At 40.4% G+C, this 27546-nt stretch overlaps 3 protein-coding genes across 4 annotated transcripts; 1 reads left to right on the forward strand and 2 right to left on the reverse strand.

The window, feature by feature from the left end:
- The first annotated feature begins 1926 nt into the window (after positions 1-1926).
- LOC4343927 (homeobox-DDT domain protein RLT3) lies at positions 1927-11546 on the forward strand. The gene is made up of 18 exons (XM_015791470.3): positions 1927-2224; positions 3017-3107; positions 3195-3608; positions 4056-4108; positions 4812-5042; positions 5152-5214; positions 5357-5573; positions 5655-5755; positions 6311-6397; positions 6475-6606; positions 7401-7541; positions 7704-7826; positions 7935-8387; positions 8796-9173; positions 9275-9925; positions 10129-10233; positions 10347-10572; positions 11069-11546. Exons 1-18 carry the CDS (start codon positions 2207-2209, stop codon positions 11104-11106), a joined length of 3522 nt encoding a protein of 1173 aa, XP_015646956.1. The 5' UTR covers positions 1927-2206; the 3' UTR covers positions 11107-11546.
- Positions 11547-12192: 646 nt separating this feature from the next.
- LOC4343928 (zinc finger CCCH domain-containing protein 62-like) lies at positions 12193-16668 on the reverse strand. 2 transcript variants are annotated; one of them, XM_015791473.2, is made up of 8 exons: positions 16234-16668; positions 15310-15427; positions 14991-15052; positions 14838-14892; positions 14662-14749; positions 14443-14541; positions 13854-13962; positions 12193-13241 (listed from the first exon to the last, which is right to left on the reverse strand). In XM_015791473.2, exons 1-8 carry the CDS (start codon positions 16547-16549, stop codon positions 12508-12510), a joined length of 1581 nt encoding a protein of 526 aa, XP_015646959.1. In that variant the 5' UTR covers positions 16550-16668; the 3' UTR covers positions 12193-12507. The 2 variants fall into 2 exon arrangements, with proteins under 2 accessions (XP_015646959.1, XP_015646958.1); XM_015791472.2 differs by having other exon boundaries at positions 14662-14758.
- Positions 16669-17448: 780 nt separating this feature from the next.
- LOC4343929 (CDPK-related kinase 5) lies at positions 17449-22713 on the reverse strand. Its single transcript, XM_015789284.3, has 11 exons — positions 21965-22713; positions 20888-21018; positions 20189-20230; positions 19981-20089; positions 19589-19667; positions 19178-19474; positions 18990-19102; positions 18574-18681; positions 18430-18492; positions 18165-18332; positions 17449-18061 (listed from the first exon to the last, which is right to left on the reverse strand). The coding sequence occupies exons 1-11, from the start codon at positions 22511-22513 to the stop codon at positions 17921-17923; spliced, it is 1800 nt and encodes a 599-aa protein (XP_015644770.1). The 5' UTR covers positions 22514-22713; the 3' UTR covers positions 17449-17920.
- Between the last annotated feature and the right edge of the window lie 4833 nt (positions 22714-27546).

The following is a 27546-nucleotide window of genomic DNA, read 5'->3' on the forward strand; positions in this document are numbered from 1 at the left end:
CCTATTTATCATGATAGACCCTGTGCAACTATCCAGTACGCTGACGACACGTTGGTGATATGCCGAGCAGTTGAAGATGACGTCTTGGCTCTCAAGTCTGCCTTGCTTCAGTTCTCCAAGGCCACAGGTTTGCAAATCAACTTTGCCAAAAGTACTATGATCTCCCTTCATATTGATCAGTCAAAAGAATCGTCGTTGTCGGAACTGCTTCAGTGCAAACTGGAATCGCTTCCAATGGCTTACTTGGGACTTCCTCTCTCTTTGCACAAGCTCACTAGCACTGATTTTCAGCCGATTGTATCCAAAGTGGATAGATTTCTAGCAGGGTGGGAGGCAGCTCTTCTGTCACAGGCTGAACGGCTAATTTTAGTTAATGCAGTGCTCAGTATTGTGCCAGTTTACGCAATGTCAGCCTTCAAGCTCCCTCCAAAGGTTATAGAAGCTATTGACAAACGGCGACGAGCATTCTTTTGGACAGGTGAAGATGTTTGCTCAGGGGCAAAATGTTTAGTGGCTTGGGATGAAGTATGTGCCCCAAAAGAAAAAGGTGGGCTTGGAATCAAATGCCTAAAATCACAAAATGAGGCTCTTCTTCTGAAAAGATTATTCAACCTGTTCTCGAATGAGTCGACCTGGGCTAACTGGATTTGGAAAGAATTCCATGGAAAGTCTATAATGAAAACTCTTCCTTTGGGTCAACATTGGAGTGTCTTTCAGAAATTGCTTCCGGAGCTTTATAGCTTAACTTCTGTGCATATTGGGGATGGAACGCGAACCTCCTTCTGGCATGATCGCTGGACTGGCAGCATGGAACTCGCATCAAAGTTTGAATCCCTTTTCTCGCACTCAACAGACGTTTTAGCCACCGTTCAACAAATCCTCTCTATTGGAATCTCCAATTTTGTCACCTCAAGGCTTACAGTTGCAGCGATGACAGAGCTACAGGAACTGCACACTATTCTTCAAAGCTTTACCTTGACTAATGAATCAGATACTCGACTAAATGTTAGCCACGACATCTTAACAACTAAGAAAATCTATGAGTCAAGGTTTTCGACGGGCACATCTTCACCAAATTGGAAATTTATTTGGGAATGCAGAGCTCCGCTAAAAATCAACATCTTCGCCTGGCTTCTCGTCAGGAATCGATTGTCCACAAAGAAAAATCTCATGAAGAAGAAAATCGTCCAGACAGCAATCTGTGAAATCTGTAACCTTGCTGATGAAACAGCGGATCATCTAAGCTTCACCTGCCCTTTTGCAATCAGCTTCTGGCAAACTATTCGTGTTCAGCCGATCATCACTGAAACTAAATTTCTGTTCCAACTAGAAGCGCCAGCGATCATCCCGACAAGACACTTTCAAAGTTTTTTCCTGCTTTGCCTTTGGACTCTATGGAACCACAGGCATGATGTAGTCTTCCGGGAAAGGCCACCGTCCATTTCTGCATGCCTGCAACGCGGATTATCGGAATCCACTTTATGGGCTGCAATGTTTACACCTGATGACAGAACTGTAATAGATATTTGGAAAGGTGTTTTCTCTTCTCGTCTTCAGACTCTAAATTCATTGTAACAGACCTATTCCTTTCTAATTTAAGTGCGATGACAATTCAGGTGGGAATCTCTCCCCCCAGTGAGTTAGTCAAAAAAAAAAAAAACTTATTCAGCCCACGTGAACTTCCTTGTCCATCCAATCCATTTCAGCCCACGTGTCCCATTCATTGGCTGCACACCAGACCCGGCCCACTACATATTGGGCCTAAATGGGCTGCATTTCCATTTCTTCCGACTTTGGATGGGTCGAAATGGCCCGACAGCATTCGGCCCATCGTCCGAAGCGTTCTTATCCAAATCCCACACCATTCGAGGACTGATCTGTAAAAAATCCACATAGATATTTCCCCCAACCCCTAATCCTCCTCGCGAGCCTACACCCGCGAGGGTTTAAGGGGGCCGGAAAAACGGCGCGGCAGCCTGAGTCGCAGGAATGGCCGCTCGCTCGCTGTAGGGTTTTTCGCCGCTCGCCGCCTCCGCCTCCGCCGCCGCGTGCCCGCGTCCACGCCCGAATCGAATCAGCCGCCGCCGCCGCAAACTCGCCGAGCAGCAGCTGAGCCTAGCACCGCGCCGCGCCGCGCTGCGCCTCGCCTGGCGGCGGATGGCCGCAAGCTAAACCCCCCCGACTCCGCGCGCTCCCCGTGCTGCCCATGGCGGCGGTTCGGAAGGTACTTTGGTGCTCTGATCTGGGCGTGGTTTGGGAGGATTGGGTCGCTGGTGTTGCTGTTTTTGGTGGGAATCGCGGTTTGGCTGCGGGATTGGGAGCGTGATCGGTTTGCTTGGGTGTGGGGATTTTTGTGTGCGTGTGGCGGTGAGGGGTCTCGTTGGGTGGTTGGTTGGTTAGTGAGCTCGTTGTTGCGGTTTGTTTTGGGGATTTGAGTACGGCTGGGGTTAAGAATCGTGGTGCTGTGGGTTATGGGCTGTATGATTGTGTTCTACCGGTGCAACCGTTTTTTCCAGTAGAATTGGAAGGGCAAATCAATTGCCGACTTGAATTGGTTTTGCTTGTTGTAGTGAATGGGATCAATTAGCGAATGAGGTTTTCCCTTAAGCTGTGCTTCATACAGTTGTGGAACAATTGAGTGGTGGTCAAGTTAGATTTCACAATTTTTCAGGTAGGTTTAAGTGGATTGATGAAGTATAACTGAGCTAACCGAATGGGTTTGAGGTATGGCACATTGATCTGGCGACAAGGCCTATGACTTGTTGAGCTCATTCACTCTAGAAAGAAATTTCACACTGGACTGAACTTTCGTGGATGTTATCTGCTCTAACAATAACAATATAAGCTTAGTAGCGCTTCCCGACTGTCTGATGTTGGTCGTTTACATGCTTTTCAACATGTGAGCACTTAGCTGTTTATGAGATATGTGATGACTCACTTAGCTGGATTTCGGTATTGTTTAATCTCCTAAAAAGTGTTTTCTGTTATTCTGGAAACTAATTATAGCTTTGTTCAGATGGCGGCCAATGGCCTCGCAGCAAAAAGGGAGAATACAGGGACAAAGAAATCTCCCCTGCAAATCCAGATGCTGGAGAGATTCTACTCTGGTAAGTATATGCTAACGGTTCAAGCTCTGCCTCTGATTATTATGCTAATATATCATTGTTGGTGTTGACAAATATCTCTTGATCCAGAGGTACAATACCCTCAGTCGGAGGACATTGCAGAGTATGCAACATCTGTTGGTTTGACTTACAATCAGGTCAGAATATGGTTTAAGGAGCGGAGGAGGAAAGAGAGGAGAGAAACGGAATCTTTAGGGGCGCATATGGAAAAGCAACTTAGTGCAAGATCAAATGGGTTCAGATGCAGCAGCAGCAGGTCTTCCTCTTTTAGCCGGTCTACCATGTACCGTACTGTGAATTTACAGCCAGAGGACGACCGTTATGTTGACAAGGGTATGAGCTTCACAGGAGAGAAACACACACTCCGATCACAAGTTCTGTTTCCCAAGGATTATATCCTGAGGAAAGTCTTCCGCAAGGATGGTCCACCTCTTGGAAGCGAATTTGATCCCCTTCCCCATAGTGCACCTGGCCATCTCAGAGGTATATCTCCAGTAATATCTGAAGGTCCTTGAAAAGTTACTACCCATTACCCATCATAAACACACATCTAATTTTCTATGTATGTTCACTGGGTCAAATAAAAATACCTAGCTTGGAGGTTCAATTTACCACTCAGTCCTATCAACAACTCTGTAGCAACAACTTGTGCTTGATTATGTTCTTCACTGTTCACTTTGTGTTACATTGTGATTGCTTGTGTTCTGGTGCAAAGCTTCTACTAAACTTCTTGGTGAACAAGGGAAGCAAAATGATCAGCAAGAACTTTTAAAGCTCATTTTATGCTTACTTTTGTAGTTCTGATCTATGTCTAATGTTTCTAATGCTAATGCTGCTGACATATTTCCAAACTTTGCATTTTGCAGATGTGTTTTTAATACTCAAATAATAGTGTTCAACTGATCTGATTGTTTTTATTAATATTCGCAGATACTACAGACGACCATTTCTACCAGAACCAAAGAGTAATAAAGAAGAGAAAGGTATCATAACAATTATTTAGGCTGATTACATTGCATTAATTTCCATTTATGGCAAAGAAAACTGTGCTGAATATGTGTTGCATTTCGTTTTGTGTTGGTGCTGCTTAATGGTGATTTAGTGCCATGTCCTGTGCTGATGGTCAACCTGATTAAGCAAAATGTTTGTTTGCAATACCAGTGCCCCCCTTGATAGGAAAAAGGCAGCCACTTTTGTAATTAGAACTACGAATTGTGACAATTAACCATTCAGGTTTAGTGCTTTGCCATACCTTATGAAGGGCAAGAATTTGTCAATTCAATGAGCACAACTGTAAAATATATGTATTTCTGGGTCAAATGATACCTGCATTTGAACTGTTATATAAGATCTGTAGTACCTGTCTTATGGGCTTCTGGCTATTGCTTTTATTCAGGCGTTGCTTTGACATTCTTTGTGAGGGTCTTAAGGTTACATGCCTACATCCTTCATTTTTTTATTTGCTCAGTTGTATGATCATAGCTCCATTGGGTTGTCTCTTGACAGTTCTGTGTTTCTTACCTCCGGTTTCAGTTTTATAATTTATTTCAGTGCCTCGGATGGAAGTTGTGTTACTAGATGAATAAATGCACTTCCTGCTTTGCTATGGAGTTAATTTATTTTCATGTCATGTCAAGACCTTTAATCTTTGCACCAATATCTCTTCACAATCTTATTCCTGTGTAGATTGTGGAGCCTACCACTCAGAGATCTTCCCTGCCATGTGGGGACAATGGTCCTGTGAGGAAACATGGAGCCGGGAAAGGTCTAATGACAGTGTGGCATGCAATGTATTCCCATAGTAGCAAAATTCAAGATGGATCTAATTTTATTGATGAAACTGGTTGCTTGAGGTCCTTGAGACCATTAGATGATTGTGGCAGAATAGAGGATTGCGATGATGGAAAGCTAATTCAGGTAAAGTCTTATTTAATTTGATCTGATTGAGCTCATTTTACATCAAAAGTATTTTTAATTCCATTCAGAGTTAGTTGGTCACAATTGTCTTGCATTTCCTTGTATGAAGAAAAAAGTTTTGGCACGGAAAAAAGTGGTAAAAAGGACCAGGCCTCCATCCAATAAAAGAAAGGTAACCTTTCATACTTGGGGAAGATATATGGGGAAAGGGAGCAATATCTTGACTAGCAATACCTTTTCTGTTTCTGGTTCAGCCAAAGAAACTTAAACCTGCTTTTCTGCTGGGCAACAATGGTGATTTCCCCTTATTTTAGGTGCCAAGTAGCAGAGTTACTGATCCGAAGAAGCATCCTCCAATGGAATGCCATCTTTCAGTTGATGAATCACAATCCCCAGTGCTACAGGCTAACCAAGTGACTTTAGTTGATGATGAGGAGCTTGAACTCCGTGAATTGCAAGCAGGTCCTAACCCATTGAGATGTTCAGCTCACCTTTCTTCAAGTGGGAGACATGGCTGCCCTCTTTGTAAAGGTTTGCAATGCTATTCTATACCTTTCTACTATGTTCTGTAATAAATAGTTTACTCAAGTAGCAGCACCTTTTGTCATGCAGATTTACTTTCCAGGTTTCCTCCATCAAGTGTCAAGATGAAACAGCCATTCTCCACAAGACCTTGGGGGTCATCACCAGAAATGGTGAAAAAGCTTTTCCAGGTGAAAATGAAAACTCTACCTTTTGACTGACTGAGGATCATTGTCATCATCATGGAATTTGTGTACATGAAATTATGAAGAGCAGTTCGGTTTCCAATATATATCCAATCTTCTCTTGTATATTTGTTTATATTACTACATTGTCTATAAAACTATGTGTTGATCTGGAAACAAGGCTGACCAAAAGGTTAAAATTGAATATCTCTGTGGTGCAGTCAATTCTTGTTAATGAGTCCACTAACAGCCACATGGATTATTACTATTACATTAGGGAAGGGGATATTTCTATTCATGTTTTCACACTGATCTTTTCTTATATAAATGTGGTAATTATTTTACTTTTCCTTAGAACACTAATGATCTTGGCATGTAATTTAAAAAGTTAATAGCCACTGCGTGTCCTCACCTATACTTGGTTAACTGTTAACCAACATAATCTTTCATTCTTTGTTCTGTGTGTCTACTGTCTTAAATGTATCTCACTTCCATTTTTACTAATTTTTATGTTGAAACTTGATGCACATCCATTAATTGGAAAAAATATACGCTTGTCAGGTTGTCCGGTTTATCTACAATCGTTTTGGTTATATGGATGTCCATCCCTTCACACTTGATGAGTTGGCACAGGCATTTCATGACAAGGTCTAGTTTTATATCGATTTTCTTTTGAATTTTCATGGTTCCTGGCATTATTTCTCATGGTGCAATGTGATATCCAGGATTCGATGTTGTTGGGGGAAGTACATGTCAATCTCCTCAAGCTACTTTTGTTAAACACAGAACGGGGCAGCAATGATGTGTTTGTTCCACGATCTTCTAAAGACTGCAGATTTTTAAGTTTTGTGAACTTTGTGAGTCTCGATAGTACCAATTTATGCTTCAGTTAATTTCAAATCTCGAGTATTAAATTATCTTCCGAAGTTTGAATGAATCAAACTCATTTTATTCTGCACTGGAAAGTTGAATATATATTGTTGTAACACCAAGTGCTGTGCTATTCGTTTGGTGATCTTATCATCAATTAATCTGCATTGTTATTTTTATGTTCCAGTCTTTTCTGAAGTATCGAGTTGATTTTGCTGATAGGCAATAAATATTGACAGGGTCTAATAGATCTTCCTTAGGAAGAATCTGGCTCGTTATCCAGTAGCACTAGGTTACTAGTTACTCGTGATGATTTACTGTATTGAACCTGATAAAAGTTATTGTGTATTTGGAAAGAATTGAGTGCCTATTTCCCTCCATTTACTATTGTTTAGTACCATGATTACACTATTTGGAAAGTTATTGTTTAGTTCTATTTCAGTTGAGGCATCTGTTCATCTTATGGAATGCATAATCATGAATTTCATCGAGCTTCCTGCATATTTTGTAATTTGGCTTGACTTTATTTTCGTATGGATATGATGTAAGGTAACTAAACTGTCAGTTGCCCAGGATGAATCTATTATAGCTACTAGAGCTGACTCTTTGATTGGATACACCATTTATGCAGACTAGTGAAACCTTTCAGCAGGCAAAAATTGCTAAAGCAATATTATCCTAAGAGAAGATAATCTCTGAATGACTTAACTTTCCTAGATATCGGATTAATAGGTCACTGTTGTCCTTGTCACTATGCATTTTGAAGATATTTCTCTTTCAGGTTAGGGAACAGGAGTTTGATATGAATTTTTGGATCAAGTCTCTGAATTCTCTTACCTGGGTTGAAATACTACGTCAAGTTTTGGTTGCTTCTGGTTTTGGTTCGAAACATCATATGCTGAATCGGGATTTTTTTAATAAGGTACTCGTTTGATATCACATCGTTCTAGATTATTTCATGCCTGCAGGTGCCAGGTGGTAATATTTGTATATATGCTCTAGCTATAGATTCCCCTACTAGTGTTTGCTCTACAGGTAATTCAAGTATTGTTAGAAGTAATTTAAATCTTCTGTTTTGCTACAGGAGAAAAATCAAATGGTTAAATATGGTTTACGTCCTCGTACACTGAAGGGTGAATTGTTTGCACTATTGTCTAAGAAAGGTAGTGGTGGCTTAAAGGTATCAGAACTTGCCAAATCACCTGAGGTATTACCTATATACTAAGTTAAATATAAATGTTGGTATTGATAATGAATAATCTTCTTTTTAACTTGGGGTATCTCCGTAAAATTTCCTTGATTGCTCTTTCTTCAGATTGTTGATCTTAGCATCTCCAGCACAGAAATAGAGCAGCTGATCTATTCAACTCTTTCTAGTGATATCACATTATTTGAGAAGATTGCGCCTTCTGCATATCGTCTCCGTGTAGATCCTCGAATTAAAGGAAAGGAAGACTCTGGATCAGATACCGAGGACTCTGGAAGTGTTGATGATCACAGTGATGCTAGCAGTGGTGCTGATGAATCTGATGGTTCACATGAGATGAGTTTTTCTGAGCATGAACATAGAATCCTTAGAAGAAAGTGGAAAAATGGTCATGAAAATGTGAATAGATGTAGTGAAATTGATGAAAGTTATTCTGGAGAACGATGGCTTCTGGGGTTGATGGAAGGCGAGTACTCAGACTTAAGCATTGATGAGAAGTTGGATTGCTTGGTTGCTTTAATGGATGTTGTTTCTGGTGCTGATTCTGCTCCAAGACTTGAGGTGATTTTGACTCAAATGTTTTTGCTATCTTAAACTGCATCATGTCATCTTTGATCTAGAAAAGGCTGCTACTTTTCTACAGCACCTGCAAATTGACCACATTTATATACTTCCCACTCATAGCTATAAGCCAGCTTAATGGCATGCCATATTTATGAGGAGTGGTATTCATTAGAAAATGTTTTCCAGGCTACTGTATAACTGTCAGTTAAAATCTACATATTTCTATGTACTTGTTTCTCAACAGCAGAGCACTTTAACTTTTTGTGCCCTTCTCTCGATCTTTTCTAACACTGTTCTAATTGCGTTCAACGTACCAATTTCAAGCTCAACCTCCTGAAAATATTCTTGACTTTGTGTCCCCTACTTGAAAATGCAGAAGCTTCATTGTTTTCCTATCTCTTGTAGGAACCATCAAGAGTCGTGCCTAGCATACCGAGAGCACAGCCGCATGTGTCAGGTGGGAAAATAAAGAAATCGACAAGAAACATTTGTCAATCTAGTGATGAGTGCTTTAATGCATCAGGAAGCATGTATGGTTTGGATTCTTCTATGCATGAGCAGTCAAGAAGCCTGAGAAGTCGTGATTATGTTGCTTACTCTGGAAGGAATGATACGTCTACAGGAGTTGCTCATCAACCACAAGTTGTTCTCTTAGGATCCGACCGTAGGTATAATAATTATTGGCTCTTCCTTGGACCTTGTAGAGCAGATGATCCAGGACATCGTAGGGTGTACTTCGAGTCATCAGAAGATGGTCACTGGGAGGTTATTGATTCACCACAGGTTGTCGACCTGCTAAATCTGCTTAGATAATTATGCCTTTTATTTATTCACTCGAGTTTGACTTCTATTGGAACTTTACCATTTTATATATTTGATTGCAGGAGTTACTTTCCCTACTAGCTTCGCTAGACAGCAGAGGTACTAGGGAAGCTTATCTTCTTGCGTCAATGAAAAAGAGACAGACATGCCTTTTTGAAGCCATGAAAAAGCATTACGAAAATAGAGATGCAGTTCAACCTGCAATGCCATCTGATACATCTCACTCTGAGACAAGTAGTGGAGATGGAGCTTCACCCAAGCTAAGTAGTGGAGATGGAGCTTCGCCAACATCAGACATTGACAATGCTTCTGTCCCCACAAATCCAGCTGAGAATATGATAAATGCATCATCTGCAATAGCAATTGAAGTTGGGAGGAGAGGTGATGAGAAAATATTGAAGTGGGAAAGATCTCAAACATTTGATAAATGGATCTGGACTTCTTTCTATTCTTGCCTAACTGCTGTTAAGTGTGGCAAGAAATCATTCAAGGAATCACTAGTTCGCTGTGAAAGTTGTCATGATTTGTATTGGAGAGATGAAAAGCATTGCAGAATATGCCACTCTACTTTTGAAGTTAGCTTTGATCTTGAAGAACGATATGCTATACATGTGGCTACATGCAGGGATCCTGAAGATGTGTATGATGTGCCAAATCATAAAGTTCTGCCTTCACAGCTACAAGCACTTAAGGCAGCCATTCATGCTATTGAGGTTAGTATTCAAATAATGTAGTATGCAGTTCTATTGTCTCTATTAACTTTGTTTAAAAGCTACTGTACCTGCTGATACAAAGTTGAGGATATAGCCGTGTTAGATTGTCACTCACTTGTTTATTGAAGTGTCTCCAGAACCATACATAGTATATACCAGCTGTCTAGCTTGATTTTATTTTCTTATCTTCTGTTCCGTTTCAGGCACACATGCCTGAAGCAGCGTTTGCTGGTTTGTGGATGAAGTCTTCGCACAAGCTGTGGGTTAAGCGGCTGCGACGAACGTCATCTTTGGCAGAGCTTTTACAGGTGTGTTGTATTCCTTTTTTTAGATTAGATGATATAATGTTGGAACCTTTTTGTTCTGTTTTAAGTTACTCAGTATTTTCTGTCTTTTTATCGTTGTGCTGCTTGTCCTTCAGGTTCTTGTTGATTTTGTGGGGGCAATGGATGAGGATTGGCTGTACAAAAGTTCATCATCTGTAAGCTTTTGTTCGTATTTGGATGACATTGTCATATACTTCCAAACAATGCCACAAACAACATCAGCAGTTGCACTGTGGGTTGTTAAATTGGATGCCCTCATCACGCCTTATTTGGAAAGAGCTGATTCTGACAGAGCATTGGGCGAAGAGTCTGTGCAGACAAGTATGTCTTTCCCAGTAACCACTATTTTGGATGCTTGCAGTTTTAACTCTGCAATATATACCGTGACTTTGCTATAATATTCTGGTTAAATATTTGCATATCCCAGAATGCCTTAAATAGGTCATCCTTTTGCATCTTGTGCATGTTCAGTATATATTACAAGATTTTTAAATATTGACACTTGATAATTGTTTGAGATCATCAGCCTGGAAGAGGCATATGATTGTGTATGCTATGTATGACATTAGGATTTCTACAGCACTAATGATCCAAGATAATATCACCATGCATAGAAATTCTTTTCTTTTCTTTTCTTTCAAAGTGCATGTCAGCTCCACTGCTGGGAACAGCATGATTACTGAAATTTTTTCTGAGTATATACGATGAGTTGTGACCTTTTCTGAAATTCTAGGCTTCTAGCTTCTTTCCAATTTTGATGTTATGTTCCTACTTGTTGTCATTCATAAAATAACATCGTACCCATTGCACATTGCAGGAACGCGAGCATGCGGTGAGATAGCTAGGAATCGATGATGGAATTCTTTCTTTTGTGGTACTCCAAGCAAAGCACCCAGCTGACACGTTCTTTCTCATCAACTGCAAGTTTTTTTGTTTGATTGTCGAGCTTTTTTCTCAAGACTGAGACAACCATAATGTCTCTTCCTTGAGCATCAGGCCTTAGCAGAAGCCATGGCTTCCTAGTTCTGCTGGATACCTGGAGAACATCCTTGTTCCCACCCAACAGAAAGTCGTCCCTTATGTACAATAGTAGACAGGAAAAAAAAGGGCTTTTTTTTGTTAATAATCATTGCTTCCGCCATGTGAATTTTTTTGCTCACAACATTAGTGATCACGAGGAATACTAAAAACTTCTATATAGGTCATTGCCGGATAGATGATGTATGTTGTTCATGAACTAAGGCGACCCCTTTTGATGCAATAAGAGGGTCAGATATCTCCTTTTTGATCGGTTAGTCTGCCGTGCAGCTCATTTTGCTTCCAGCAGAGCGCGTGTAAGCAGGATTGGCGTCACCACTTTAGTCTTTAGTACTCTTAATGGTGTAAAATCTAGTTGCTCTTTTATTTGGTAGTTCCTCGTAGGAACTCGCTACTACCATTTGTACCTGTAAAACCACATGTCCTTCTGTTCTATAGACGTTCTTTCTTGTCGGTTTGTCAAAAACAAATATAGCTATAAAATCCAATCTTGAGTGCAAAATAGCATGTGGTGTTGCGTGCGTCTTTATTTACTCTATTCAGACAGTACTCATTCTGTCCCACAAAAAAAAATATTTGTAGCAACTCTTAACAAATTAGGCTATGGTGATTCTTTATTAATACAAGAAGTTGTATTACAAATGAAGTCGTTATGGGACAGATAAATGAAGTCTTTGTGGAAGAGATGGAGTAAGTGATAATCCTACATATTGGATTGGCTTATTGAAGTCTTGAAGAAGGTGAACCATCGATGAAGGACCACTGGTTTCATCGCCCCTATGGGTTAAAGCCGCTGTCAATTGGGTGGTCTTTTATCCGCTTTTGAGAGTTGAGACTTGAGAGATTTTATTTGGCTTAGAAAGTTGGGAGGGACAAAATTTAACCGAATCATAAGTTCAGAGATAAGAAATATAATTTTTACCTCATTTAATTTCTATTAAAAAAGGTTTCAAAAAGCAGGCCTTTGAGATTGTTTTTCTTAGCCATCCTATACATATTTTTCTGATGTGTCTACTTCCATTACATGGCTTTTACAGTGGTCATTCAATAATATCGATGCCTTGTTCACAACAGAATCTGCGAAATCAGTTGGCCGCCACATTTTACCAAATTGGCCAGATTTGTTTCATTTCTCTGACATTCACGAAACTGAAAACCATAGCTTCCGGCCTCGAATGCAATCTTCAACGATGCAAACTGCCATCTGCCAAATCTTTCCTACCGAGGAAAACCATTGCTACCACCAGAATATCTGAACTGTGGCATCACATATCCTCCTTCCGGACGAGGACGGTATACAGTTTGTGGCACATTGAATGGTGCAAATGACGCTCCAAGTTGATCCAGAGGATGGTGGTGTACAGTTTGTCGCACATTGAGTGATGCAAATGATGGAAATTGATTCGGTGTGTTTCCCAGATAATAAGCAGGTGGATGCGAACCAGCCAATGCCGCATTTGGATGCTGGAAACCCATCCTAGGGTGTGGGCATGCCGTTGATCTGCCATCTGCGTGAGGTTGCGAGGCATTGCCAACTTCACGGAATGGAGGTGGCCTCTGGGGCCTCACGATCTCAAAGGGAGACTGCTGCACTCCAACCAGATATCCATGACTTGCCTGCATATCATAACCTGAACCTGCATTCCTTTCTCCGAATTGAGCATGGCTGCCACCAGCGAGATTTTGCTGGGAATCAGCTTTCCTTTCTCTCATCCTAGCTCTGTTGGTGCTGCGATCACTTCTATCCAGCCGGGCACGACTTGTCTTCGTGTTCTGACCACCAGCGAATTGTTTTGCGGAAGACGATTGGCTCTCTTCATTCCTGGATCTTTTTGTGGGGAGATCAGGATTGGAGGACTGCATAACACGCTTCTTGCCTTTCTTGATACTGCTTCCACTATCAGGCCGTCCTGCTTGAGATTGATGTTTTCCCTTTTGCGTCGTTTTCTTGCCTTTATGCCACCAGAAGGATATGTTATAAATTGAAGTTGGAATTCAATTAGTTTGGCAAAAGATACGTACAGTTTCAAGATAATTGACTTGAAAAGTGGAGAGAGAAATTGCTAAGAGCTAATATAAAATTCATTCTGAACAAAACTCATAAACAAAACGATGCATGAAAAACATTCCAAGAAACAGAAGTGTATCTCTTTAAGTTTATGATCAGCTCAGAATTAAGTTATAATTACATTTTTACAATGGCTTGTGCAAAACTATGCTCTTCTCCATGTAAAAGTGACTAAAAAGGGCTTTTAAACGATTCCCTCTAAGAAACAGCTGCCTCTACCATGGAATATTATAGTTCTCAATGCGAAATGCCCAATACATGATTACATGTCATTATAAAATCTGTAGTATGCGACTAAAGGTCTATCAAACATTTTATAGTATTTGTCACATGGTGCATGCGACATCATGACTGATATGAACCTACATATGTAATAGCACTCAGAAAATTCAGAAGGCAACTGCCATTAGAAAGATTCTCTCTCAATTGTAATCAGGTTAAGGAAACATGTAGTATCTTAGCTTTATTTAACAGGGTTCTTGAGTATAGAAATTACTGTTTCCTGCAGCATCAGGTCTACTCAATGCACGAACACGCCTTGCAGCATCTCCCCTGCTGTGCTTCTCATCTAGAGCCTTCGATCTATCTGCTTCATTTAGCCAAGGCTAAATAATAATAAAAAAGAACTTCAATGTAAAGCTGAAAAGTATACAAACTCATCCTGAGATAGATATAAACACATTTATGGCTGCATATAAGTAACCCATCCACAGAAAATGATAATATCAACAAGATTTTTTGAACACATGAGAATGACAGCTAATCTGCTACAGTATTGTCTAGATAGCACAAGTTCTAAAATAGGGATGAGGGTTGGCCAACCCGCCAACTCACTTATAGGTCAAATAAGTGGTAATCCGTGGGTTTTCACATCGTTACCCGGCTTGCCGTATCTAGAGATACAAGTGGATCAACCCATAAACCTATTTATAGGTTAAATTAGTAGGTAACCCACGAGCCAACCCGCGAGTTACCCTCTAAATTTTGCCTATAAGTCGGGGTCCGGGCTCACAGGTTGGCCCGCTTGCATCCCTAGAATCTAAAAGGTAACATACTTAAGACAATTCAGGTAAGAGCTATCCTACCTGACGGAAAGTCATCATTCTGTAGAGATTGCGCCCTTTGACAAGTAGCAGATACAAAGGTGGTAATTTGCCTACTCCTTTGCTCCAGAAAACTTGGATCTATCAAATTCAACAGCTAAAGGAGTCAGTAGAAGCTCAAGAAAACCAATGCTGCAGCAGTGACATATAATTATTATTTTCAGACAATAGCAGAAATATATTACTGAAATTAATCCTTACAGTAAAAGTGTGCTGCTGCTTCTCTTTTCCATAACTTTCCTTAATAACACTCCCAGCTACAATTCGCTTTCCTATACATTTTGAATGCCTTTTTCCACTAACAAAGTCAACAAAGGGAAGTTCTCTCATTATTAATCTACGCAAATGCTAGTGAGTACAGAAGTGCAGATTTCTACCTTTTCTCATAAACCTTCTGCTTGAATAAAACGGTATCACCTCTACAGACATCACCTAAAGTGAGAGAGATAAAGGCTTGTTTTATTCAGACAGATAACCTGGATAATTTCGTATGCAGACAGATAAAGGCTTGTTTCCAACTGAGGTGGCACCTTTACAGTTAATACAAAAGGATGAGCGTGGATAGATCTTCTCTGGATCCCTATCTTTGAACCTAATAGGAAAACAAAGCAGAATGTTACATGCGTCTGGCTGTTCTGAAGTGTTGCAAGATCAATGCATTTCCAGGATGAAAGGAAAACTCTTCAATGCATAACAATACTATTACAGAACAAAAGAATCAGGATAAATGAAAAGAAAGAAATGGCACAGAGGAAGTGGTGTTCTCTACATTACTGCTACTCCGGATCATGGGATAGATAAGCATAACATTACTGCATAATTCGACAGAGAATCATCCAAGTAACTAACCTCCAATGCAACACTATTCTTTCTATGCAAGTAGCCAAGTCCCCAGTTTGGCTAAGGCCATTCTTCTTTAAATATGCTTTGCAATCAACCAGCTTAATCCCATCCAAATTTCGCCCCGCTACAATGAAAAAAAACTGTTCATTAGCTTATGTTGTAGGAATATAATACTATTCAAGCAAGTAGACCATATTAGTATGATGTTCAACTGCATATTTTTCATTCTGGAAACATAAGGTAAATTATCAAAGGATCATATGATTGATCCATGGCAGTGAAGAATATTTTGCAAAATAGCCCATCATTGACTTTTACAAATAACCCGCAATTTTAATTGCTAATGTTGGCAGCAAGCCATTTTCTTACAAAATAGCCCCCTTCTGAACTGCTATTCGCTACCCGAGAATTTTGTGCTACAAATAACCCCATTTGGTAGGTATAGCGATCTGGATTTTTACAAAATAACCTCTGGTTTGGACCCTTCAGATTTTTTTTTGAATTATTTGTCCCACGGTTCGAAAATACATCTTCTTTAGAAAACTTCCTTCTATACCACTAAAACTATTTTATTGAGTTAATTTTGTGAAATAATCAATTTATCTAAATGATAAGTAAATATAATTCCCCATAATAATGTGCTCAATGATCTAAAAATCAAGCGGGCCTAAGCTGATTCCCCACGCAACAGTAAACGCCACCGTGCGAAGCCGCCACTCTCCCCGTCGTCTCTTCCTCCGGCAAGCCGGTCGCCATGGCGAAGCGATGGCTCCCCCTCGACGCAAAGTCGCCAATCCTGAATCGAATCAATCAGGCACCCTCCCGGCCCGCACCTCCTCTCCTCTGATAGCCAGTTCGTCCGAGTGGCATGCGAGCACAAATGGTGGTGCGCGCACGCGCACGCAGCGAGGAGGGGATCGAGGTGATTACCGCGGAGGAGATCGGCGATTTTTCTGCAGGAGGCCTCGCCCCGATCCACGCCTGATTGCTCCGGCTCCCGCTCCCGCTCCGCCTCCGATTCCGATTCCGACTCCTCCTCGCTCCCCGCGCCGCCGCCTTCCTCGCCGTCGCTGTCGCTGATGTCGATGTAGTAGTCCTCGTCGCTGGTGGATTCCTCGTCGTCCTCCTCCGACCCAGACTCAGATCCGGCGTCAGAATCCGACGAGATGTCGATCGCTGCGGCGCGCTCCTCCTCGACCAGCACCGCCGTCACCGCTGCGGCGGCGCGCCTCCTCGTTACAGGCATCGCAGTAAGGGCAGCGCTCCACAGGCACCCCGCCGGCGGCCGCTCTCCCTCCCTCGCCGCCTCGCCCTCCTCCGATTGCCTTCCGCCTCGGAATGGAAGGGCGCCTCAAATTTCCGTGTAGGCGTAGGCTTGTGGTGTTGACGCTTTACCTCCTCGATGAGAGATTCAAATTTCAAATCGTAAATTTGAAAGCACGGCCGTTTGGTTCACGGGAGTCCCTTTTTTTTCTTTTTTTGAAATAAAGCGCAAAATCAACGTTTGGAACTTCGGATCAAAGCATCGATTGCTAAGATCAATAGGAACCGTTTCAAAATATAACATTTTCTAACCTTCAAAATTTATCCAAAAACATACTACTACAATTTCTCTCCATACATTTTCTTTTCACCATTCAAATTCCATATCTTATCTACTATTCTCAACCAATCACAACTTTTTTCTATTTAATTTCACCAATTTTCTCAATATACTCCTAAAATTTCTTATATTTTGGAAGGGAGATAGTGTTGCATTATGTCAGGTCTAGTGCTTATATACTTACTCTCTCCATCCTAAAATACATATCCTAGTTCAACAAATGTGGACATAAAGCTGTCCAAATTTATTGGACTATGATATGTCTCATTTAGTCCTAGATTTTATATTTTGGGATAGACCGGTACTTTATTTAGAGTTTATAAGCTAAGCTAAACTATATTGGTTTGAAATTTTTATATTTCATGTAAAACACCAAGAAAATAATTCATCTAAATGCTATCAATATAATCACAGATCCATAATTTTCTAGAGCTAAAAATACTCGGCTGCAAGAAATATTTGAATCCGAAGCTGTGAATATGTGCCCAATCGTTGTAGCCCAATCTTCATCAGACATTAAGAAACTGGAGGAGAACACAAGATGAACACCAAAAAAATACCACATTTTTTTCATTCTGAATCAGTATAACGGCACACTTGACAATGGCAGCATTAAACCACCCTCTTGGACATCAGGATCCTTACTTCCTTAACAGCAGGCGACTTCGCCCCAGTTCCAGAGGAACCAGGGAATTTTACAACACAACTGGGACAGTCCCAACAACTGAACAGGATGGCTATCCTAAAGACTGTTAGAGACATCACATGTTGCAGACATGGGGTGAGGTTTTTCATTTTTCCTATCAACTAAAATGGTGGTGATCAGTAGGCAGGCGACAACAAACTGAACTCTATACTCAAATTAGTGAGAAAACAAGGACTGCTAGCACAAGCTGTTATCTTCGGTCGGTGGACTCCGATCGATGATCGATGTTTCCTTGTAAACTTGTCTGGACCGATTCAGCTCGCGCTAGGGCAGCATAAATTTGTGCTGTCGTTAGAGAGTATCAACAGCTATCTCATCTTTGACAAGGACCTGCTGGACATGCCATGCAATAACTTGACAAATCCAAGGAAACTCAATTTCCCGTCGGTGTGCCTGATCCAATCTTGCAGAACAACATGCAATGGCACTGAAGGGCTGAGACCCAGTTCCTGAGAAAGAACAAGTGAAGGTATAAGGAAACCAAATCGACCGATCAGAAAGAACATGAGATCGACCAATTAGAAAGAACATAGGAAGGAAGGCATCGCATACAGAAGCTAGTTCATCAATTACGATAGCTCGATTGCCATCCTTCTCAAAGAAATCATAAGCGGAACGGGCATGTTGCTCCCATCTATCTAATGCTTCAAGCTGGTGCACACTAACTGCTGCTGCACAGAACTCTTGAAAGTCCATTCTTCTGTACTGAAGAGCGCTTAACTGAAATGAAGATCCCGTTATAAATAAAGCAAGTACAACTATGCATGAATGGAAAGTCTGTCCTATTTTTTTTTAAAAAAAAAAAAATCAAACATACCGAGACAAGAATCTCCTGAACTCGTGATTCCTTCATAGCATAAGTGGCTTCTCTTGTTAAGGCCTAAGAGAATGAAAACAATGGTCAGGAAGTAGCTTAAAAATGAACAGAAGAGAGCATGTCAGGGCTCTATGGTGGACCAACCATTCTGATATTATCTAGAGTGATGCATCCATTTCTGTCTGGTTCCAACAGAGAAAACTGTCCTTTCAGATAGAAAAGCTCATCAACAGTCAAAGTCTTCGATAGAGCCTGTAACAGGTCAAGAAAGAAAATACATTAAAATAAGTGTGGATTCCAGACAAAGTAAAATTGGACAATCACTGGACAAAATCCTGAATGCAATTGGCACGAAAAAAAATCTAGGATTTCTTGGAAGTTGAACTAACAAAATTATGGCAAAAAAAACTATAACTGGTCTAGTTCAAGAATTTATAGGAGATAACCGCAAAAGAAATAATATTTTTTTACTAAAAATGCAAATTACTTCACGGCCATGAAAAGATTACAGCATTTACCTATGTAAAACAATAGGAGAAAAACAGAACAAGTTTTATTACCCTTAGAGCAGCTTTTCGCAATGATGAGGAACGAATATAAGCTTTGATAAGTCGGAATATAAGGATGTCCAGTGGCAGCTTAATGTCATTGTAATTTCTGATCCATGGATGACCTGAAAACGAAATATAAAGATTACTAAGAACAATTCATCATTCATTGGAATCCATATGGATAGAATGGATCTTACTTAAAGCCTGTGCTGCAGTCATTCTTCTACGTGGATCCTTGCAAAGCAAGCGCTTAACAAAATCCATTGCTTCCAGAGTAAGAGAAGGCCAAGGTGCCTCATTATAACTGGGGTCAGCTTTGAGAACGGAACGGAATATGCCAGATTCAGTGCGTGCCCAAAATGGACGACTGCCACAAAGGAGAATATATGCAATTACACCTATACTCCAGACATCAGCTTCTGTGCTATAGCATCTGTGCAGAACTTCAGGAGCAACATAATAAGCACTTCCAACAATATCATTTAGCCTCTCATCTGCATAAATATTAGAAAAGCATATTTAAGAATCTGTTACCAGCGAACCATATTCACTTGTGGATATAGTAATCAATAAGTTAATCTTGGCTGTTTGAGCAGTACGAAACTAACCTGGTTTTACAAAATCTGATAAGCCAAAATCAATAGCCTTAAGTTGAGAGTTCTCATCTTTTGAAGTAAATAGAAAATTCTGAAAAAGGATCATCTTTTGTTAGTCTCTCAATCGTGAAAACAGTTCACATAATTGCACAGAAAAAGGAACAGTAATGAAATAAATAGACCATGCAAGGAATGTTATGAACAAATAATAGGATAACTGAATACTGCAATGCTCAAGATCATGGATAGGACGTAGAATGGAAGAAGAAACATAAAAATAATTGCAGTTTCCATTAAAGGCCTGGCTAGTTTTACTGTCATCATGAAATTCAGCGCTTCAAAAACATCAAATATGAAAAAGCTGACAAGTAAACAATGATTGGGGTGTCGAAAAATCACATCACCTCTGGCTTGAGATCCCGATGAACCACTCCTTGAATGTGGCAAAATGAAACGACATTTAATATTTGCACCAGAACCGCTTTTGCATCATCCTCAGAGTACTTCCCACCTCTAATTACAGCAAATGAAAAACAGTTGTACTAAATCAATTTGTAATGAATATTATAGTGCTGTGCTTGTACCCACTACTAAAGTTTGCATTTAACATACCTGGAAAGTATTCTATCCAGAAGCTCTCCTCCTTCACACAACCTAAAAAAATAGGACTTGGATCAATCAATAGGAACTTTGAACATCAACAGAACATGGTGTGACACATGTTAAAAATAAATAGTGAAGAGGATTTACACATATCAAGGGATCACCATTGGGTGAAGGTATAAAATAAAAATAAAAATGCATGGAGATTTTCTTATAGAAGACATTGCTCCTTAGGCCCGTAGAGGTAAAATTTGGCTGGGTGTAATCAATGAAACTTATACCATTTAAGTTCATTTTAACTGCATGTTAATCTCTTTTTTTTTAAAAAAAAAAAGCTAAAAGAACTTCAGGTAAGGGTACACCACCCAGTCACCTACAAAGGACATTAATTTAAGTTCATTTTAACTGCATGTTAATAAGACAAATAATTAATACCGTATATTTAAACTATCAATGCTACCCTGGAAAAAAGTTGAGTTGTAGTTACTGCTCAGAGCAAGAACATACAATAGAAAGGAAAGGGTAATTAATAATTGGGAATTTGGGGTGAGTGGATAGAATATAGTATAATCATATGAAATATGAAACCTGGGTTTTCCCATGAGTTAGTGGAAACTCAGGCAGTGGAAGAAACTTAGGTTTTTCTATGAGTACCATATGAAATATGAAGCCAATCATATTGCAACTTTGCAGGTATTGGAAGCTTACTCCATTACTATGTACACATTGTCATTGTCCTCATAGGCATCATAAAATTGAACCAAGTTCTTGTGTCCCGCCAAAGCTTTCAATATTTTCACCTCCCTTCGGACATCCTCTATAGCAATGGATGTTGTCATCTGATAAAATCAGAACAACCCCATACGATGTCAAAAAAATAGGTACAGTTGTACATATCAAGAACTAAGTTCATGCCAAGTGGCGAACTGCGAGTAATTGAGAATTCTTTTCCTCCTAAAAGATGATAAATAAAGGTAGTACCAGAATAAAAGATGTTAGAACTACATGTACTCTACAACAGTAACAGAACGATATTGCCAATTGCCAAGGAGCTACCATAATCAAACGTAATTTCACAACAAATAGCACCCAGGCTTACTCAAATCTCATCATTCAAACAGGCATATATTTACAGTAGAAAACCTTGCATGCTATGCAAGAAGGCAGAAAGTATACAGCAGAAAATATTGTTCTACAATGATCCTCAAGGGCATGCAATGAACTGGTGAAGTTTCGTCATGCTTGCAATGCACAACACAGAACTGTACCATGTTAATACACAAAACATACTGTCGGAAGACAGCATTGATCTCGAAATATTTATCGAAATTGGAAACAGCAATCCTACTCCTTTAGGTAAATGCTGTTCTTCTTTTACATGAAGGGGGCCACATTTCTTAGGAAATCAGTTGTGCACTAGTGCCACATCATAACTCTTTGTTATTCGGACATCGTTTGCTTTCGCAGAAACGAGGTTCAAGTTTTCACTAGTTTATAAAACAGAGATGCAGACCAAAAAAAACTCATGAATGTATGATGATTTTGTGCAAAATCAGCATATGATGAACACCATAGTGCATTAGCCAATTGCGCCATCAACAAATCTACACCACCTCCAGGAAATCTAAATCCTCACACCGTCATTTCCCAGAAAATTGGCATGCAGATGCACATCCAATTTCTTCAAATTCCACCAACCACACAGTCACACTCACCAAACATGGAGTTGATTTTTCCAGCATTTGCAAGAAAAAAAACAGAAACAAGCAAAAATCGGCACATCACCTTGGCCTTGGGGATGACCTTGACGGCGACCGCGTCCCCCTTGCGCGCCCCCTTCTTGATCTTCGCGGCGCAGGTGTAGCCGAAGTGGCCTCTCCCCACCTCGTCCCCCATGTCGTACTTCGCCGCGAACCCCTTGTTGAACCCGAACCCCTTGTCGAGCCCGCGGCCGCCCTCCCCTTCCACGTCGCCGCCCTCCTCGGGGATCGGCGGCCGCGGGGGCCCGTGGCGCCGCGCGAGCGCCTGCCGGATGTGCTTGGCGGGCGACGGCGGCGGGAACGGCAGCCGCAGCAACCGCCTCGCGGGCGTGGTGGGCGCGGACGGGGCGGGGGACCTCCGCGGGGAGGAGGCCGAGAAGAGGTGGTGCGCAGGGCTCGGGCTGGGCGTGGAGAACCCGAAGAAGGGCGACGCCCACGGCTTCGTCTTCCACGCGGGGGTGGCCGCGCCGGACCCCCGCGGCGGCGTGGCCGGCGGCTGCGGCCGCTCGCGCGGGGGCGAGCAGGCGCCGTCGGCCTCCTCGTGCGTCAGCGGCTTCGCGTGGCATCCCCCCATGGCGTCGCCTCGCCTCGCCTTCGCCTCGGCTCCCTCCCCCGCAAGCGAGCTCGACCCACCCACCTCCTCCTGCGTCCCCGCGGGATCTGGCAGCTGTGGCTGTGGGCTGTGGCTACCACGCGGCGCGAGCGGTGGCCATGGCGGAAGCGGAGGTGGGAGAGAGCTTTGGTTTGGAGAAATGGAGTGGGAGAGGGGGGAGTGGCGAGGTAGTGGGGGGTGGAGGCGAATTGAAGCGGGGAAGGTGGAACGAGGAGTAAATGCCAAGGGTGAGTGAGCTTCAGCTGTGCTCCCTCAGAGTGACACTGTGACAGTTGGTGTTGGAAAAAAAAAAGAAGTTCGTATTGTTGGCTAGTTAAAAATGGCTCTAATTCATCTACTACCTCCGTTTCACAATATAAGTCATTTTATCATTTTTCACATTCATAATGATACTATCTAGATTCATTAATACCAATATGAATATGAAAAATGCTAGAATGACTTACATTGTGAAAATGATGTAGTTTTGTTTTTATATTTTATAAACGAAATGGGTCAGAGTGACACTGTGGACAGTTGGTGTTGGAAAAAAAAGTAGTAGTTCATATTGTTGGCTTAATTAAAAATGGCTCTAATTAAAAAAATGGTTCTAATTCATCTAGTTTTGTTTTTATATTTTGTAAACGAAATGGGTCTATGTACTATCGGTGCGTACGATCTATGTCCGACTCAGCTAGTGTATAGATACAAATGTTGTGTTTTTCTGGGCCCACATGGGGAGAAGCCGAGTGTAAGGATTGGTGGATGAGGCGCGGTCGGATACTATTCGTTATTCGTGTGTTATGGTCGTATGTATAGCAGTACTTTTTTATTTTAAAAAAATAAGTGGAGGCTGTTTTTACTCCGGTTTGGCTTATTACATTTCATGTAATGGAGAAAATACGATAAATCTTATTTTTCTAATTCTTAACGGAAGTTGTTTTTGCTCAGGCTCAACGGAGTAGGTTATATTAACCAAAATTATAGAAAATAGAAGGAGTCATACAAAATTTAGTACTATAACAAAAGCTCGATAAAAGGTGGAGCTGGCTTAATATGTACCCATAATGGGGTTCACATCGTCTGCCGTTTTAGCTGACGGCAAACATTGCCGTTGCCTTCATCCCTACCACACATCCTTCTATCAACAGCTGCATGCAGTGGTCCCACCATTTATAATTAATTAGGGACTACTAATCAGCAGAATCACTTATTTATCTTCCAAAAAAAATCAGCAAATAGAATCTCGGCGGCAAAGTGAAGCAAAAGAAGAATTTGGTTGACAAACTACATAAAAAAAAAAGAAAGAAAAGCCTAAGGTATGTATGTATGCTAAAAAGAAAAAATAAATGAAATTAAACGTTCATTAGTTATTTTGTTGTAAATCACAATTTAGGTAACCATGGTCCACTGACAGGCTAAGAATGGGAATGAAGTAGCACATGTTGAGCCATTGGAAGAGAACATATTGGAGAATAGTACAAAAGAATCTCACCAGGGCTTTGAATTTTTGGGTAGCTATACCCAGCTACTGGCGGTATGCTAACCCTGACTTTTGTTTTATAAGATTTGATAAATTCCAATTTTTTTAACTTATATCAGTTTATACATTTGTAGGGTGATTCAGATGGATGTGAGTTGTATTATGAAGGACTTTATCAGTAGCTTCATTTCGCTGCTCGTTTTTGGATGAAAAATACTCTATCTGGGACATAGTAGTAGTGCAGCAATGCTGTTTTTGTCAAATGAATACTTAAATATTTTATAAGACATGTACTATTGTTCAAGTATTTGGATAGCTTCTTAGTATAACAGAACCTTGCTTTGCTGTAGTATTTTGCTCTGCTCTACTTTTGTTTTCGTGCGCTTTGGCTGATTTTTTTAAGAGAAATAAGTGATTATGCTGATTAGTAATCCCTAATTAATCACAAATGTTGGGACCACTGCATGCAGCTGTTGATAGAAATATGTGTGGCAGGAATGAAGGTAACGGCAATGTTTGCCGTCAGCCAAAACGGCAGACGATGTGAACCCCCCATAATGACAGTGAGGCTAGCTGGTGGCTTGGCTAGATGGTGGTTAATTAAGTTTCTCCTTTTCTTTCTTTTCTTTCTTTGCTATAGGTTTAGATGGGGTCCATGGCTTTGATGCTAAGTGATTAACATGTGGATGGTTCTCATTTAGGACGTTTTGATTTTGGATGGACTTGGAGGGGTTCTTTTCGAGCTGATGGATTAGTCGCTGTCAGTTGGTGTTGATTGAGTCTTTTTGGGTGGATGCGAGGGCTGTGAGCATGTGATTTTTCGAAATGGGATATGGGCATGTGAGAATGTTCTTTTCAAGGGGAAGGAGGCACAGTATGGAGATAAGGGGAGATTGGGAGACCATATATACGAGTAAGATTTAGACTTTAGTTTTGCCGATGCAAAACCAAAAAAACTCATCACTTGACGCTTGCTTGTCAACAGGTGTGTGTGGTGAGGTTAAAAGTATGGTGTGTATCCGAAGACGGTTTTTCAGGTGTATTTATCAAAAGTTTTTTTATATAAAGATTACATTTATGAACTAGTAGCTCCTGTAACATATCATATATAGATTGGAATAGTATGGATTCATTCTTTTATGCTTCTTACGCGACCAACTATCTCATTTTTAGCATGTTTTTTCCAAACTGTTAAATGATATGTTTAGTACAAAAGTTTTTTATATATATGTTTTTTTAAAAAAAATCGTATTAACCTATTTTTCTACCTTTTGAATCTGAAATACCTATGCATTTCAAAATATCTGGTCTTACAAAGATCAGGTTGAAAACGAGATGCGAATGAATTTTCAGATATTTGCATAGTGGTATTTGCCGTATGATAGGGAAATTTGTGTAGTGACTGGTAAGATTTTTCTTTTTGCAATAATAGCCCCCATAAGATGGGAGAAATAAAACAAGTCAATTGTTCCCATCTCCTTTCGCTTTGTTCCCCAACAGAGCCACTTGTGGTAGTTTTGTGTCACTTGCCTGAGAGTGACGTCAGTCGGTTATAATAATAGGTTTTGTTTAGCATTAGTTTGTTGTTATGCTATGCACAAGCTTGACACCATCTCTATTTAATGGCCATCCTGCCTATTTAATTAGATAGTACTGTGGTGCCAAAAATTAGCTTGGTGTCCACTTACAAGTAAATGGAATGGGGGTCCAAGCATTGCCCCCAACATGTGTTGATTTTTTGGTATCATGTTTAATATTTCTCAACATTCTTTGGTATCATAAGCTTGTCTGCAACCAACCACTAAGAACACTGGACAAGAAAACAAAGGATGTTCATCTTCATCAATTTACACGTCCAAATTATGAGATGACCCACTAGGCCTATAGATCATAACACATAAAGCAAGTGAATAAATATTGTCAACAACTAAACTCAACCACATCAGCATGGCCACCTCCTCCATTTACATCTTATGTACTATTTGTCACTAGTCTTTGTTACTACATTTTGACTTAAGAATAGTTAGATACATCACATTTCGCATTTCTTTTTAGCGCGGGCACTTAAGTTTTTCTACTTATACCCCGTTCAGTTTAGCTTCTAGCTGGATTATCATAAAACGAAACAAGTCCTTAGCGCAATGATTAATTAAGTATTAATTATTAAAAACTTTAAAATATGTTTGTTTAATATTTTTTTAAAAAAAATCTATAAAATTGTTTTTAGAAACACATCATCTAACAATTCGAAAAACCTGCTAACGGAAAATGAGAAAAATCTCAGCCCAAAGCTGAAACGAACCTAGCCGTACAATTGAACCGTTGACATAAAACACCTCGCCCCCACGTATTATTACATCCTACTTTAGAGGCAATAGATATATGACAAACCTAGAGTGCAGTCCAATGGTACTCCCATTATTAGTGGCCATTATACTCAGTCCATTACTTAAAAAGGCTAACTAATTCTTTCCCAGGTGGCTCCCCTCTGTCAATTGCCGGTGGTTGATACAGATGAGCATGGAGGTTACTACCACCAACAACCAATCTTTAAAAGGACATAACGGAACTACCCCTCTGTCCAAAAAAAAGGCAAACCCTAGGTTTCCGTACCAACGTTTGACTGTCTGTCTTATATAAAAAATTTTTATAATTAGTATTTTCATTGTTGTTAGATGATAAAACATGATTAATACTTTATGCGTGACTTATCTTTTTATTTTTTTTATAATTTTTTCGACGGTCAAACGTTGGACATGGAAACCAGAGTTTGTCTTTTTTTGGACGGAGGGAGTACACCTTTTTTTTCCTGGATGGAGGCAACCAAAACCAGCTAGCAAATCCAATGCAAAATGCAAGACATGTCCAACTCACTGTCCATCCATCCAATATGATCCAAAGGGGGGGTTAGCTCAAGAAACGCCTTTAAAATCTCTCATCGTTCAGCGACAAGGGTCCACACGGGAACCGATAAAATCCAAGCATATGAGACCAAAGAAAGAAAGAAAAAGAGAATGGTTCACGCAAGAAAACACCAAAAAGCGAAAAGGCACGCGGACCTGTTCTTTTGCAAAAGGAACAGAAGTATGGATTAAATAACACGTTTTTCGAGCTGGTAAACCGTATAATTTTCATAAAACTTCTCTACACATGATTATTTTTTTAAAGAAAGTATTTTATAGTAGAAGTTAGTTAATTTGTTTGTGTCATGAAATAGTGATGGTAAAATCAATTTAGCTATTCAGTCATTCAGCTGTTCTGAGGGGAAAAAATGCCCTAGCACCAACCCTAGATTTTTCATATTTTGATCATTCTAGAAAACTTATTCTACAAATAGACGTCTAAACAACTTATTCTAGAAATGATTATTTTCACAGTGGCAACGTCGGCGTTGTCGATGATGCCAACGTCGGCGTTCATCGGCGCGAGCGTTTTTGGTGCCGATGACCTATTTGTAAAAAAATTCAAATATATTATTTTCTACTGCAAATAGATCCTAGGTGTCAATGACATTGCCGATGTCCTCCTTTAT

Source organism: Oryza sativa, chromosome 7 (assembly GCF_034140825.1).
Source record: "Oryza sativa Japonica Group chromosome 7, ASM3414082v1".
NCBI lineage: Eukaryota > Viridiplantae > Streptophyta > Magnoliopsida > Poales > Poaceae > Oryza > Oryza sativa.